The sequence below is a fragment of the Cyclopterus lumpus genome, chromosome 19 (assembly GCF_009769545.1).
Source record: "Cyclopterus lumpus isolate fCycLum1 chromosome 19, fCycLum1.pri, whole genome shotgun sequence".
In the NCBI taxonomy this organism is placed as follows: domain Eukaryota; kingdom Metazoa; phylum Chordata; class Actinopteri; order Perciformes; family Cyclopteridae; genus Cyclopterus; species Cyclopterus lumpus.
The window spans coordinates 16,844,386-16,859,567 of NC_046984.1; the positions used below are offsets into that span (position 1 = coordinate 16,844,386).

General features: G+C 44.3%; 1 protein-coding gene across 2 annotated transcripts; it reads left to right on the forward strand.

Moving 5' to 3' along the window:
* Positions 1–404: 404 nt before the first annotated feature.
* fbrs (fibrosin) lies at positions 405–12,677 on the forward strand. Of its 2 annotated transcripts, none has more exons than XM_034558760.1 (17): positions 405–810; positions 2,667–2,843; positions 3,186–3,212; positions 3,485–3,514; positions 3,711–3,759; positions 4,216–4,564; positions 4,673–4,905; positions 5,443–5,753; positions 5,921–5,965; positions 6,191–6,289; positions 7,081–7,149; positions 7,838–7,909; positions 8,038–8,182; positions 8,344–8,424; positions 8,553–8,636; positions 10,475–10,667; positions 10,965–12,677. In XM_034558760.1, exons 1-17 carry the CDS (start codon positions 490–492, stop codon positions 12,523–12,525), a joined length of 3,846 nt encoding a protein of 1,281 aa, XP_034414651.1. In that variant the 5' UTR covers positions 405–489; the 3' UTR covers positions 12,526–12,677. The 2 variants fall into 2 exon arrangements, with proteins under 2 accessions (XP_034414651.1, XP_034414652.1); XM_034558761.1 differs by having other exon boundaries at positions 5,494–5,753.
* Positions 12,678–15,182: the final 2,505 nt, after the last annotated feature.

A 15,182-nucleotide genomic window follows, 5' to 3' on the forward strand; every position in this document is an offset into this window, starting at 1 on the left:
CACCCAGAGGCGGTTTGAGCCGCGTGTGTCCCGCAACACAACCGGGGTGGTCTTTTTTAAATTTATTTTGTGTTTACATGCGTTTTTTTTAAACGTGTTTATTTCTAGCTAACTTAAGCGTGCGTTGTTCTTTCTCTCCGGGACTCTCTCGGGTGTCTCTCTCTCTCTCTCTCGTGGGGGTGTTTTTGTTTTTCTTTAATCCAAAAGTTCGCGTTCAGATTCACTGAAATGAATCTTAAATTCCGCAGAAAGAGAGGCGCCGGTGCCGGCGGACTGTTGTTAGAGGACGGTAAATAAGACCCACTGGTTTCCCCGTTTTTTTTTTTTTTAACGCCATTTTAACGGGAGCTCCCTGCGAGGGCCTGTGTGGTGGTGTTTTTATTTGTGTGGGGGGGTGGGGGGGGGGGCGGTGGAGGAGACTTTAACATAATAAAAGTGCCTTTTGGTCCCACTGGAGTGGCACACTAACAAGGAGGCTCCGTCTGACACATGGAGGGCCCGAGCCGGAGCGCTGGGTTCCGGCAGAGCCGACGGTCTCGGTCGCAGCGCGACAGGGACCGGCGGCGCAGGAGGCGAGTGGACCCGGCCGAGCAGCGGGCCACGTCCCTGTCCTCGGGCTCCGATCGGGAGACGCGCGGGACGGACAGCGTGTTGGGTCCCGCAGTCGGCGGGGGCAGAGACTGCCGCCGGCGGCCCGGGTTCGGGAGACACAGGCCTCCGCGCCGGAGGAAGAGGGAGTCGGTGTCCTGCGAGGAGGACATCATCGATGGCTTCGCTATCGCGAGCTTTGTCAGCTTGGAGGCACTGGAGGTAAATATCACCCCAGCTGTCATTCACTAAACGGCATTTATTTATTTTTATCTACAAAATGATGCATCGATACTTAATCCAGCGTGGCAGGAAGTTGGCAGATCCCGTTTTTAATTTATTATACATTTAATTGGCCTGTCAGAATAATTGCTTTTAATCGCTGTTGTGTCTAATTCCCACCCACGTCCACATTCTTCCCTTCAGGTGAAGGTGTGAAAACGGCTTCAGATTTAACTCCTAAACTCCTGACACTCTTTCTCGCTTGGAGAGAGCATCCACTCAGCCAGACCCCAGACCCCAAGGCCCCCTTTGATGGTTCTGGAGAGGCCTCAATTATTCATGTCCTAATTCAGTGAGGTGTTGATGGGCTGCCAAATGGGCTTTTCAGACTAAGAAAGAAATAACTAATCCCAAAGACATTATTTAAATGAGTGTAATTATATATTACTCAAAAACAAAAAAGCAGAGATTTTAGTTTGTTTTTAAGTACTTGGACCCGAGCTCTTCGCCCTCAGCTGTCAATCAATCAAGACAAAACTCAATGTGGATTCTAAAAATCAACATTTTGTTGGTGGCCACTCTTTTAATACGTATGCATTGACAATCTGATAGAGAAAATAATCCCGTAATCTGTTTTATGGGCCGATCAGATGGCATTTGACCTCCTGCGTCAGCACAGGAAAACAAATTATTATGTTGTAATACACGCACTGTATTCCAGTATTCTCCTGGGAAACTTGATTTTTACAGTCAAATCAACCAGTGAACGCCGCCATTGTCTGCTGTTTACTATCTAAAACTGCTAATAAGAAAGAGGAGAAAACACACCAGCTATTAAATTTAATAATGGAATGTGGCAATTTCCTTTTTCAGAATTTCTAACTTCCTGGCCGAGCTTATTAACGTCAGTAACTGCCCGCAGTTATTCTGTAGAAGATAATTCATTTAAAACCAGACAAGCTGTGTCACGATACCGGCACTTCAGTTTGATTTATTCCTTATTTCCGATGCAGCTTTTTTGTATTTAACAAACGTCAGAACTTTTAAGGATCTACAGAGTAGAATAAATGCTACTGTAGTTTTAAAGACGTTGTTTTATTTGATTTCACATGTTTTACATTTATTTATCCAAGTTTTCACATTGGAAAAAAAACCACTTTGTACTCAAACCTTCTTTTCACATAAATCACTGATTTCCAAACTTTTAAGCGTCACTGTGACCTCATCACAAACTGGTTTTGCCTCCTTTTTCTTTACGATGCGATTTTAATGTGGACATAAAGGGGTACAATCTTCCAGTAGGTCACCAGGAAAAACAGCAAAAAGAAAGACCATTGATTTGTGGAGCAGAGATGCTTTTTCTTTCTCTCCTCCAGATTTATCTTCTGACCCCCTGAGGTAGAAAAGTGGAGTTGATAAATGATCAGAAAGATGGGAACCTCGACACACTACAGTGTGCTCCTCATACCTGTGTTTTAGTATTGTGAACGTTTGTCAGAGGTATTGATTAAACATCACAGTAGCTTTTCTTTTTTTAGGCTGCAAGTTCTTCTTACGTCTTCTAACGAGGTCGATGCAACACAACTAGAAAGTCTGGGAGCGCAACCCATAATTTAATCGACACGCAAACAGCTGAAGCGTCATGCAGGCTGCTGTGTTTCATCACATCATTCTGGTGTTTCTATTTTTGACGTCACTCAGAGTAGAATCTATGCACAAAAAAAAAGAAAAGGCGTCTCCGTCGGGGTCATTAATCCGCACGCCGCCTGTGGCCTTTGCCCTCCGGCGTCAACATTCACGATCGTCTCTCGACGTGTAAACACCGATCTGTGTTTTATATGCTCTTCCCTTATCAGATGGACTGCTCTCTGAAGCCCAGTCAGCGCACTGATATGCTGGGAAGGAGGAAAAAGGGGAAGCGGGGTCCGGAGGAGAACGGCAGAGGGCCGCTGTCGGAGCCGGAGGAAGGAGCCCCGCACAGCTACTCCAGCAGCTGTTGGAACAAGAGTAAAAATAAGAGGAGAAAGATAGAGGTGAGCCGAGGACCTGGCGGTGGGGGGTGCTCCGAGGTCTTCTTTGGATCCACCTTCATCCGGCTGCGTTGGATGATTACATGGATGTCGTGTTGGATGTTGAGCCGTTTGCTAATCAAATAGAAATGCTTACATTTCTGTCGTGCTTCTACTGGAACGAATGAGCCGCTAAAGCCGGTTTATCACTCGAGGGTTGTGTTTTAGTAATGAAACGGTGCCTTTACGGTTCCTTTACAACCAGAAAAGATGGTGTTACATAAAACGCATTTTAAAAATTGTATTTTAATCTTATTGAAAACTTATTTTAAATGTTATATATATTTATTTATTTTTTCTTCCCAGGGACACCCTTTGGAGACCGGCTACATTGTGAGTTCATTTTCCACTATTATTGTGAAGTTGATTTCTGTCAAACTCCTCCAGAACTGTCTAATTAATATATATATATATATATATATATATATATATATATATATATTGAGGATAAGCGGTATTGAAAATGGATGGATGGATGGATGGATGGATGGATATATATATATATATATATATATATATATATATATATATATATATATATATATATATATATATATATATATATATAATGTCTAATAGATAACAATCTGTGTTTTGTCTTTCAGTGTGACACTGAGAGTGATACAGGAGACAAGGTGTGTTCTTCTTCCCTCCTTATCAATATTCATTCCAGGCTTTATTTTCTTATTTGGTCGTTAAAGTGTGACATTGTTGCCATTATTTGATAAAAAAAATTCCCTTTTTATTTAAGTATTATTTTGTTCGCTCGATGTAATATTAGATTGAGTGATGTGTTTTTAAATTTAAATTATGTTTTGTGTCCCAATCTAGGCCTCCGACAACGACATGGACCCAGTCTTCACAGTCAGTACGAGGAAAGGTACGAGAAATTAATATTGTATATATTATTTATATATATATATATATATATATATATATATATATATATATATATATATATATATTGAATAGTATTTCCTCTGGTTTATTTTGTAATAATAATAATAATACATTTTATTTGTATTGCACTTTATATTTTAACAATCTCAAAGTGCTACAGAGCAGAACAATAAAACAAGAACATTTTTAAGATAAATTTAAAATAAATTTAAAAGCAGAGCCTATAAAGGATATTTTAGCAGTAAGCTTTCTTAAAAAGGTGAGTTTTCAGGTCACGTTTTAAAAGCCTCTGGAAAACCTCCGACTGTCCTTTTTTTTTTTTTTGGACAATGTATTTATCAAACGTTTGAACTGTGAACCGCTCCAACCTTCAGCCATATTTCATGTTTTGGGTGTATGATGTCATAATGCTGACTGCCGTCCTCCTCCTCTTCAGTCGTGGAGCCCGCCCCCTCAAACATGGGCACGACCATCGGAAAGATCTGCCCGCCGCTCCCGGCCCGCTGCGGCGGCGTCTCCCGGCTGATGGTGACTCCGAGAGTCTCCGGCCTCGAGCGAAGTCAGGAAAAAAACTCGGAGCAGCATTTCCCGGAGCCCGTGTCTTCTTCTACCTCGTCCGCCCCGTTCTCCTGCCTGCCGTCCCCGGTCGCGGCCGCGGGCGCGGTCCCGCGCTCCAGCCCGTTCAACGGCAACGGCGGCCGCCACAACGGCAGCCCGCCGCTCTCCAAACCCAAACCCTTCCTCACTTTGCCAGGACGAGCTCACTCCATCTACAACATCAACAGGTATGTCGATTTAGATTTTCCCACTGGCTCAATTCTTCGATTTCTGCTGTACGTTATTAATACTTTATTTATTTATTTATTTATTTATTTATTTATTTACTTGCTCAGGAGCAACACGCCGGTCAAGCCTCCCTCATCGGCTTCATCGGTTGCGTCTTCCTCATCCATGCGTCCCCCGACTCCCTCCACCAGTGTGTCGCTGCCCTACTTCAGGGGCTCGGGATCCTCGGGGCCCCTCCGACCCCCGTCCCGAGCCAGCGCCGGGGCCTTGTTCGCATCCTCGCCCGGCCTTCCTCCTCCTCCCCCTCTGCTGCAAGGCCCCGGCCACTCGACTGCAGCAGGTACAGACGGGAACGAGAGCTTTTCCACCATTTTTTTTTTACTGCTCAGCTGTTCACGGGAACGCGATGACTAATATGCGACTGAAATAAACCAAAGCCAGACTTCCTCTGGCGGTCGTCTGCGTTGTTTGAGGAAGTTGTAAAGTGATGAGCGGAGGTCTGAGCACGTCAGCAAATATAGCATTCCTGCTCCGTATTGTATTTGGATACTTGGATAAGTAGCACCTGTGAAGTTATTCTTGTGTTTTTAAAGGGGCACAATATTGTAGGAACATTTGGCTTTTTATATATATATATATATATATATATATATATATATATATATATTTTTTTTTTTTTTTTTAATATATATATATTTTATTTAATAATGTTTTTAATTTATTTATATATATATATATATATATATATATATATATATATATATATATATATATATATATATATATATATATATATATATTATTTAATACTTTTTTTAATTTAATATAATTAACTTTTAATTATTTCCTCTCCCTTTTTTATTTCCTGCCGTTGTAGACCAAGAATTACTGCGTCAGAACTTAAACTCCCACTTCTTGAATTCACAAGAGCGCGACGGCAGACGCAGTGTCCCGGGGGCTGAAAACAACAACAGCAGCAGCAACGCGGCGGCCGCGGGGCGCTCCACTCCGGGCGGCCAGTCAGCATCGAACTCCGGACCGGGTTCGTCGGGCCGGACGTCTCAGAACCAGACCAGCATCCCGCCCATGGCCTTCCAGTTCCATCAGCACAACCACCAGCACCAACACACGCACACGCACCAACACTTCACGCCCTTCCTGCACCCCACAGCCACCGCGCCGCCTCTGGTGAGAAGCTCTCCGTTGTTATGCGGAACATCTGTGTCATACTTTAAATTCCACTGTGGCTGGAATGTGGAACAAGTTCAAGTTTTTTTTTTTTTTTTTTTTTTTTTTAAAATGTATTTATTTTTATGGGAAGTTTTAACCCATGCACTGTTTTTTTTTTTTTTTAGTTTGATAAGTATGCAGGCAAAATGGACGGGCTGTACCGACACCCTGTGAGTACTTTGTTAATGCTGGTGACGATAATTTACAGATTGGGACGTTAAATAAAAATAAAAAAAACACGGCTCAGAATACATTTCAGCTGTTTTCGGACCTTAAACACTTGAAATAATAACCAAGATTTAAAGTGCACAAACAACATGGATTTAAATAACGTGTTCAGCTGTTCAGTGGTCACTCAGCTGTGTGTGTGTGTGTGTGTGTGTGTGTGTGTGTAGTTCTTCCCACAGTACCCGCCGCCCTCAGTGCCGAGTATCCAGCCTGTGATTCCTCCCACTGGGCCTTTCAGCTCTTTGCAAGGAGCATTTCAGCCAAAGGTGAGAAGAAAAAAAAATCTCCCACTGCAGCGTTTTTTATAACGGCTCTCACTGGAGGGTAATTAGGCTTTGACCCCCCCCCCCCCCCCCTCTCACAGCAGGGGGTCCCATAAGGCCTCATCCTGACTCTTACCTTTTGTAAACGCTCTGCCTTACTTCTGTAAAAGTGATTCCAGGATCTGTTACGGTCGAGTGTGGCCACTTGGACCTGTGCGTTTCAGTTGAGCTTTTAGAAATGTGGTTTTTATTCTGACTCGCGCTGTATGAGTAAAACTATCAGTCCGATTCAGATTTACAAAAAAATTTGGTATGAGGAAGCTAGAAAATAAACCGGTTCGCGTTGCTTCAGTGACATTTTTACCATAATTATTTGTTCCTACAAACTGCTGATTGTTATTAAATTAAAGTTCTAATTTAGCAGAAGACCTTCGTAATACATCTATCTCGTTTTATCAGGTAAAAGACCATTTCAGTGCCTTTTTTTTTTTAATGTTATACGAGAGAAGTCAAACGTGTCACTCGGCCGTCAAAGTCTGCTCTCTTCTCGTTGCCCTTCAGTGAAATCCATTTCAGTATCAGGACAAAAAGTATTTGACTAAAAGTTTCAATTCCACCGACTGAACCTCGACCAAAACAAAAAGGCTGAAACGTGACTTTTTTAAACCAGCTGCAGCTTTTCAGTAAGCAACTAAAACTAAATTTAAAAAAAATGAACTCTGCGTTGACGATCGTCAATAAATCTTGAAAGTGGTAGACTTGGTTCGTGGGTCTGACCGCCTCTTGTCCCTCAGGGAGCGGGTCCTGATATCTCCTCCCGACTCGGGGTTGTGCCTCACCACCTGCAGCCCAAAGACCCCAGGGTAAGGACCACCTGCTGTATACCAAGACGTGCCTCCGATGTCTCTCTCCTTTTCTTTTGTTTGCATTGACAGACGAGGTTTAGACGAGGGGCGGTGCAACAACTATTCCTGATAAGAAGAGTGAGAAGTGTGGATTTAAAAGTGTTTTCTTGTAGCTAACTGACCCATTTGGGACATCGTTGAAACCAGTAATGTAAGCGAAAAGCAGATGTTTTTTTGAATCCCGCGGCTCCTCCAACAGCTTCAGCCTGTTTTTTTTACGCTTCACTCGCTCTTTGCACTAATCTCACTTGTAATCTCGCTACTGGTCCACTCTCTGCCGTTGCACACAAAAGTTTAGATATTTCAGAAGCCAGAAAATAACCTGTTTTTTTTTAATAATGTGCGTGGTTTCTTTCCCCTAAACCCCCCCCCCCCCCCCCCCCCCCCCCCCCCTGTGATTTTTCTTATATCCTCGCTTGTGCATTTTTCACGACCAGTTTTTTGTTTTAAAAATATTCCACAAACTTATCCTGAACTTTCGTGGCTTAAAACCTCCATACTCCAGCTGGAAAAGACCAAAACTTGTGTGGCGGGCTAAACGGGAAGAACACCTGACTCTGTGCCCCCCCACCCCCCCAAAAAAAAGGCTTTAAGAGATCCGCAGGTATAACGTTGTAAAACCTCTTGTGATCTTTGTGCTGTGCAGAAACCAGGAAAGTGGTGTGCTATGCATGTGTATGTGGCCTGGATGATTCTGAGCCATCAGAAAAAAGTAAAGGTACGTGTGTTTCTTTATTTAAAAAACACCACCATGTGAAAAAGTTCATTCGAATTGTGTCCGCGCGCTCGTTTTCACCCGAGTGAGAAAAAGGAAACGTGTGGTCACACAACGCTCGTCTCTTTCAGCTGATGCGAGCTGATCCTCACAAGCTGGACTTCCGTAGCGACCTGCTGGCCCGTCTTCCTGGAGCCGGAGGACTGGGGCCCATGGGAGGAGCCATGCCTCCCACTCACGATCTGACCCGACCTCCCAGTCTGTTCTCAGCTGCAGGTGCATGTCGAAAACAGTTCTGTCTTCTCAGAACAGCTGTGCGTGTGCGTGTGCGTGTGCGTGTGCGTGTGCGTGTGTGTGTAGCTCAACGTACTTGATTCTGATGAATGGTGACATTTTGTTTCTTTTCTTTCTTTTTTTTTACTCCTTCTCTCTCTCAGGGGCAGTCAATCCGTCCTCCGCTCCGTTCATCTCTCCATCGACGCCGCACTCCTCTTTCCTCCCACCGACTGCACACTTGGGTAAGGGGGCGTCCGTCACTTCACCCGCTCGGAAGCTTCATCACAGATTAAAGCCCTTTTTTAAGTGTATAAATGAACGTTTGCATCAACCCTGTTTGTGATGTTTTTACCTGCGTTTGTGTCTTTAGATCCGTATGGCCGATCCCCCCCCTTCACCCCGCTGGGAGCCCTTGGTTCTGGTGCCTTTGGAGGACTTGGCAGCCCAACACTGGGTCAGTATTACGGTCATTATGTCTTTTATTTGAGGTTTCGCGGGTAATGAACTTTTGTTTTGCTTTTGTCGAAACAAAACTTTTAAAAGAGATCGGTTGAGGAAAATGAAGAATCGACCTTTATCCGTTGAGTGCTGAAGACTTTGGTGGTTAAGTGTAGCTTCGGGTACCAGTGAGTCCAGTTCGAGCAAAACATCGGTGAAGTTTTGAAGGCTCATCGGACGCCGACGAGAACGTTTTGGAGCTCGAGACAATGTTTTTGTTTTTTGTGGTGATGATTCCTCCTCAACGTACCGTTGAGGAAAGAATCCCTTCGAAAGGAAAAGGATCCCTTTTGAAAAGGAAAAGAATCCCTTCGAAAGGAAAATAATCCCCTTTGAAAAGGATCCCTTCGAAAATAATCCCTTTTGAAAAAGAAAAGGATCCCTTTTGAAAAAGAAAAGGATCCCTTCGAAAGGAAAGAATCCCTTCGGAAAAGGAAAAGAATCCCTTTTGAAAAGGATCCCTTCGAAAGGAAAAGAATCCCTTCGAAAGGAAAATAATCCCCTTTGAAAAGGATCCCTTCGAAAATAATCCCTTTTGAAAAAGAAAAGGATCCCTTTTGAAAAAGAAAAGGATCCCTTCGAAAGGAAAGAATCCCTTCGGAAAAGGAAAAGAATCCCTTTTGAAAAGGATCCCTTCGAAAGGAAAAGGATCCCTTTGAAAGCGAAAACTTACAGGAACCAGAAAATCAACGTGTGTGTGTGTGTGTGTGTGTGTGTGTGTGTGTGTGTGTGTGTGAAACAATGAGTCCTCTTGCCGTGGCAGTGCAATATTTCATGTTTTTTAAAATGTGCAAACCGGCGACACATCCTTCCGAGTGTGTGAATGTCGTAAAAAAATAAAATAAAATCCATGACTGTCTTTTCCCTCAAAAGTAAGCGTGGACATTTCAGAAGTGTGAAACGAGTACAGTGGAGATTTAGTTCTGATGCATCTACAGTCCATGAATACAAGTTTCATCAGCGCCTTCTCGTCTCTTTACTTCCACAAACTGCAGCTTTTAATTGAATTTAAATGGTCACAGGTACACCGATGTTAAAGGTTAGTCATCATAATAATGAATACATCCTAGGTAAAGGCCGTGCTAAATAAACCGCCATATGCACGAACTTCAGCGTATTACAAAACTCGTACAATGATGCTCAAAATGCAATAAATAGGCGAATGAATAAGTCGCCGCCCGACGGACGCCTCTGTTGGCTCGTTGAACGATGGAAACGGTTCCCACTTTGTAACGGAATTAATAATTTAACCTCTCAAAGTCGAGCTTGAGGACGAACGTCACATCTTGAAAGTCGTGCCGGATCATAAACTGTCTGCTCTTCTTTCCTCTTTGATGATGTGATGTACCTGATGCAGTTAAAACACAAATGAATGTCACTGACATATATATATATATATATATATATATATATATATATATATATATATATATATACGCACGCCATAAAAAACATGTGAATTAAAGGTTTTTAAGAGGTTTCAGACTGCAGAAATATTTGTACAATATATTATATTTTGTGTGTTTTTTTTGTTTGTTTTTTTAAACTATGGAATTTGAGTAATTTTTTTTCTTTGAAGTAGATAGTTTCTTGCTTGATTTGTCTACATTAATAATGGCAGACCAACCTATATTTTCACGCCGACACCAAAGTGGATTTTGCTTCCACAAGATTGCAATTTTAATTTTAACGTGGTACTTCTACTTATTATTATTATTATTATTATTATAATTATTGTCCTACCAAGAATGTGTCCCCTTTATTCATTAATAGGCTCTGTGTTTGGCCCCAAAGATTCTCCAGCCGGCGTGGTCGGAGGCCTGCCCAACCCCAACCACCACGACCCGTGGAACCGTCTGCACGGCGGCCCGTCCGGCTTCGGGCCCGGCCCCAGCTGGGCCAAAGGGCCGGACAAGAGGGACGAGAGGGACCGGGGGAAGGACATGGAGAGGAGAGACGTCCCCCACATCAAGGACGAGAAGGACAGGTACGACTTCCTGTTCAACGCTGGCTTTAACATGCAAACGTGCTGCTTCCTTTGAGGTTCTCCCCAAAAGGCGCTGGATCAAATTAATCTTTTTAAACATTTTAGTGACATTATAATTGTTTTACGGAGACTTGAAGGCTTTTCTAAAGTGTCGATCTGGTATTTCACACACAATAGATTGAACAGAACACAACAAATCTCCATATTTTAGCACCATTTGTTGACAAATGTGAAGTCAAAATGATTAAAAACAAGGGTCGGTATGAATGATTTCCATGATGTCACTTTGTTTCGCAGAGACAACATGCTCTATGGCCGACAACCTGTGAGAATGTCTCCAGTCGCTCCCCCCTTCAAGCCCCGCAGTAGCACCCCGGTGTCCCACATCAACGGCCACAGCAGCAGCAGCACCCAGGGGGGCGGTGCCGGGCCGATTGAGGACCTGACGCGCAGCTCGAGCAGAGACCGAGACCGGGACCGGGACGGGGACAAGAGGCCACAGCAAACGTCTTCGCGGGGACCTCCTTCCTCTCTAGTAGCTGACCGGGACCGGCCGCGGTCTTCCTCGTCCTCTGTGCTCACCACGCCGCCGCCCGCCAACCGCTCGGCCCCGTCCCCCATGGAGCTCTACCCGCGTCCGATGGGCCCGGGGCCACACGGCCTCCACAGCGAACCCCAGCACTCCCAAAGAGACGGTAACCTCCCTTCTTCTTCCGCGGCGTCTGCCTCCGGCACCTCTTTGTCTCAGGCCAAGAAGTCCGACCGGACCTCGACGCCCGTCTCCAAGCCGCCGATGCTCCTCCCGCCGGTTAAAGTCAAAGAGGAGCGTAAAGAGGAGCCGGAGCACATCCCCATCACGCTGCCTCCGCCGGCACCCAACCACAGCTTCGAGCGCCCCAACAGCCATCCTCACCACCATCGCTCCGGCACCCCTTCCTCTTCCTCGCTGTCGCTGACTCCCACTCCCGGTGTTCCCCTCATGCCTCCCAACCCTAACCCTCCTTCCCACCAACATCTCACCCTGCTGGACCGCTCCAGGGCCATAGAGGCGTACCTGGGGAGCACGGGCGCGGCGGGTTTGATGATGGGTCCAGGAGGAGACCGCTTCCACCACGGTCCAGGACAAGGACCGCCGCAGGGTCCACACAGCTTCACGTGGGACCCCTGGAGGGAGCTGGCAGCTCAGCAGCAACATCAGCACCGCAGGGAGGCGATGGCACTTCGAGCAGATCCCCACTTAGCCCTGCGGACCGACCCGCATCTGGCCCGACTGCTCCAGCATCAGCGCCTCATGGAGGCGGACAGGGCGGCGGCCATCGCGGCTGCGGCCAACCCTCACCACCCTTCGGTATCTACCTCTTCGGCCCGCCAGGAGTTCGGCCTCATGGCCCACCACTTCGAGCGCCCTCCTCACCTCGGACACCCGGGCGGGGGGCTCATCGACGAGGAGCAGCGCGCCCAGATCCTGAGGGAAGACTTTGAGCGCGCTCGCTACTACGGGATGCACCCGCACATCCCCCACGGCGCTCACCTCTCGAACCCCTCGCACGCTGCTACCGCCGCTCACCTGGAGCAGCTCCACCCCGGCCTTCTCTCCCACTCGCTCCACCACGGACCCTCCCCCGCCGCCCAGCACCACGCCGGCCTCTTCGCCCGCCTAGGCCAGCTGAACCCGCACCACGTGCCCAACGGCATCCTGGCGAAGACGCCCTCGGGGCTGGTGGGAGCCTTGGCGGTGGGGGCGCCGCCTCCGCTCATTCCGTCCATCACCAGCCGGTCGTCCACGCCGCCCCGTAGACTCGGAGGGCCGGGCGACCTGGCGATGTACGGCGCCCACAAAGACGGAGAGTCCAGATAGTACAGGGACCACACTGGAGGAGATTAAGGGAAATGTCAGGATCACTGTGCTGCTCTCAACCTGCCCCCCACCACCCTTTTTTCCTCTTGCAGACTACTTAAACCCTGCCCTTCCAGTTACACAACCAAACCAGCTCCACCCCCCCCCCCAAACAAGAGTAACCATGACTGGCTGGAGGTGATGGAAGGGAGGGCAATGCAAGACTCATCAGTGTGACAATGGTTCTATCAGTGCAATTTAAAGGTACATGGGTTCTGTGCATCCTTGGTCTATTTTTTATGTTATACTGGCTGTTGGTTACCACAGCAGTCCAATTTCCAAAAGAAAGTTGTAGGAAGAGACGAGGCCGAGGACGGGGCTTTCATTTGTGTGTTTTAAAAAAAAAAATTTAAAAAAAATTATTATTTTTATTTTTTCCCCAGTGAGTCTTCTCCGGGTGGAAATGCCTCCCACAGGGATGTGCACACGTCAGGGCTTTTTTTTGGGGGGGGGGGGGGGGGGGGCGGGGCAGGGTTTTTTTTTTTCTTTTTTTTTGGGCTTCCGCTCGGTTATTAACTCATGGGATATTATCATAAAGCCTTCCTCGACATGAATCAACCCCTGATTTAGGTCTCGTGTTTTTTTTTTTTTTTTTTTTTTTAGAAATACAGTGGTCAAAGTGGTGCGTTCGGTTCAGTCGTTTTTTTTTAGTCGTTTTTTTTTTTGGTCATGGTGGAAAAAGGACAGATTACTGATGAGACCGTCGCACCTCAGTTTCCTGCTTCACCCCAAAAATCGACCCCCTTCCCCTTCCTCAGCTTCACTGATAATGAGATTCAACCTTCTTGTTTTTTTTTTGTTTTTTTTCGTTTCCATTTTCAACCGGATGAATGGGTGAAATGAACCGTGCTCCACTGTGTGAGTGAACACGGTATTTTAGAGCTTCCTGTAACTGTTTCCCACTCTCCTCTTTGACTATATGAGCAGGACCAGATTATAGTAGTCTAGAGAAATTGCCTTTGTAATTATTATTCTCAACATTAATTATCTTCTATAATAATAAATATATTCACTGTTATGTTATTTGTATTTGTTTCGGGTATCAACCAGTACTCCCCCCGCCCCCCCCCCAGGTAGTAGTCTGTTTCAAATCATGCAGAAGGCTCTTCAAGGATCTCATCTACGACTTTATTACGCTGAGAGGGAGGTTTGCCTGTGTGTGTGTGTGTGTCTTTGGTTGTGTGTTCTATCCATTCGGGACTGTGGGAGCCTTTGTACATTTGAACTGTCGAGTTGTTTCATCAATAAAAAGTAAGTTATATACACGGATAAATGGGACATCTGCTGAAGGAACGGAGGAGGAAAAAAAATATAAGGACTTGTGTCAGAAGACAACTAGACAGTGGGTATCCTGAGAGGGAAAAGACTGGGTCGATTATTTTAATATGACCATTTTATACCTTTCAAACCCCTCCCCTAGAGACCACAAAGATTAATTATTAAATGAATTGTTGTTTACTCTGTCGTGTGGGTCTTCTTCTTTTTTTTTGTTCAGTCTTTTATTATTGGCGCAGCAACTGCTGTTTTTTTTCTTTCCCATTTCTGATTTTCATCTGCATTTTTTTTTTAAATTTTATTTTGCTGTATTAAAAACGGTGAGAAATACTTTAAAATTAGAGAATTTAAATAATCCAAATCCCAAAAATATAGTTTACTATAAAAAGACCAAGAAAAAACAGCCAATTCTAATGTAGATGTTAAACTCTTTAAGATGATCTACTTCCTGACACTTGAATTTTACGTCTTGTGTATTTATTATCTTAACAAACCAATTAAATCCTTTTAATTCTGAATTTAAAGAGAATGAACAGAAAAAAGTACTCTACTTATTTTCACACTATTAAAGTAAAACAAGTCTTTATTATTACCATACATCATATATCCAGATCCCATGATGAAGACATGTATCCCAAAGAAGTAAATTTACTCAAATATAAAACGCAAATACACATTTGACGAGCATGAACATCTCAGAGGGAAATGTGCTTTTTTACTTAAATAATAGAATTTGATGGTTTTTTTATATATATTTAAATTACAGTTCACACAGCTGTATAATTAATTAATTATTAAATTGACAGGGAATGCTTTGTCATCTATTTTTGATCGTTTAAGTGACTATTCGTGTAAAAACCATTTCAGTTATTTTAATTGTATATATTTTTTTTATAACGTTGAGGTTTGGACAAAACAAATCGGGTTCTGGATAATTGTGACATATTTCACACAATTTTACAAACAAACAAATTGTTTAATGGACAAAATAATCAGCAGATTAATCCATAATGACAATAATCATTAATTAATAGTTCAACAACACAAGTAGTACAATCCTGCTTTAACATTAATGCATGAATAATAACCTACAGTGATGAAATATATAATATAAGTAACGGGGGACATTGTTCTTACTTGTAATAATGTAAGTACACTTTCCTGATAAGACTTGCTCATACTTATACTTGTAACAGAGTATTTTCTTTGATTATAATATAAAACGCGTGCATAATTTCATTCGTAAACGTGTAAATAAACCGATTAAACTGCCAATATTTTTAATCGAGATCGCGTCTCGCGACGAACTACAATCGGAAATTTCAAGTGTCGCGCTCGACGAG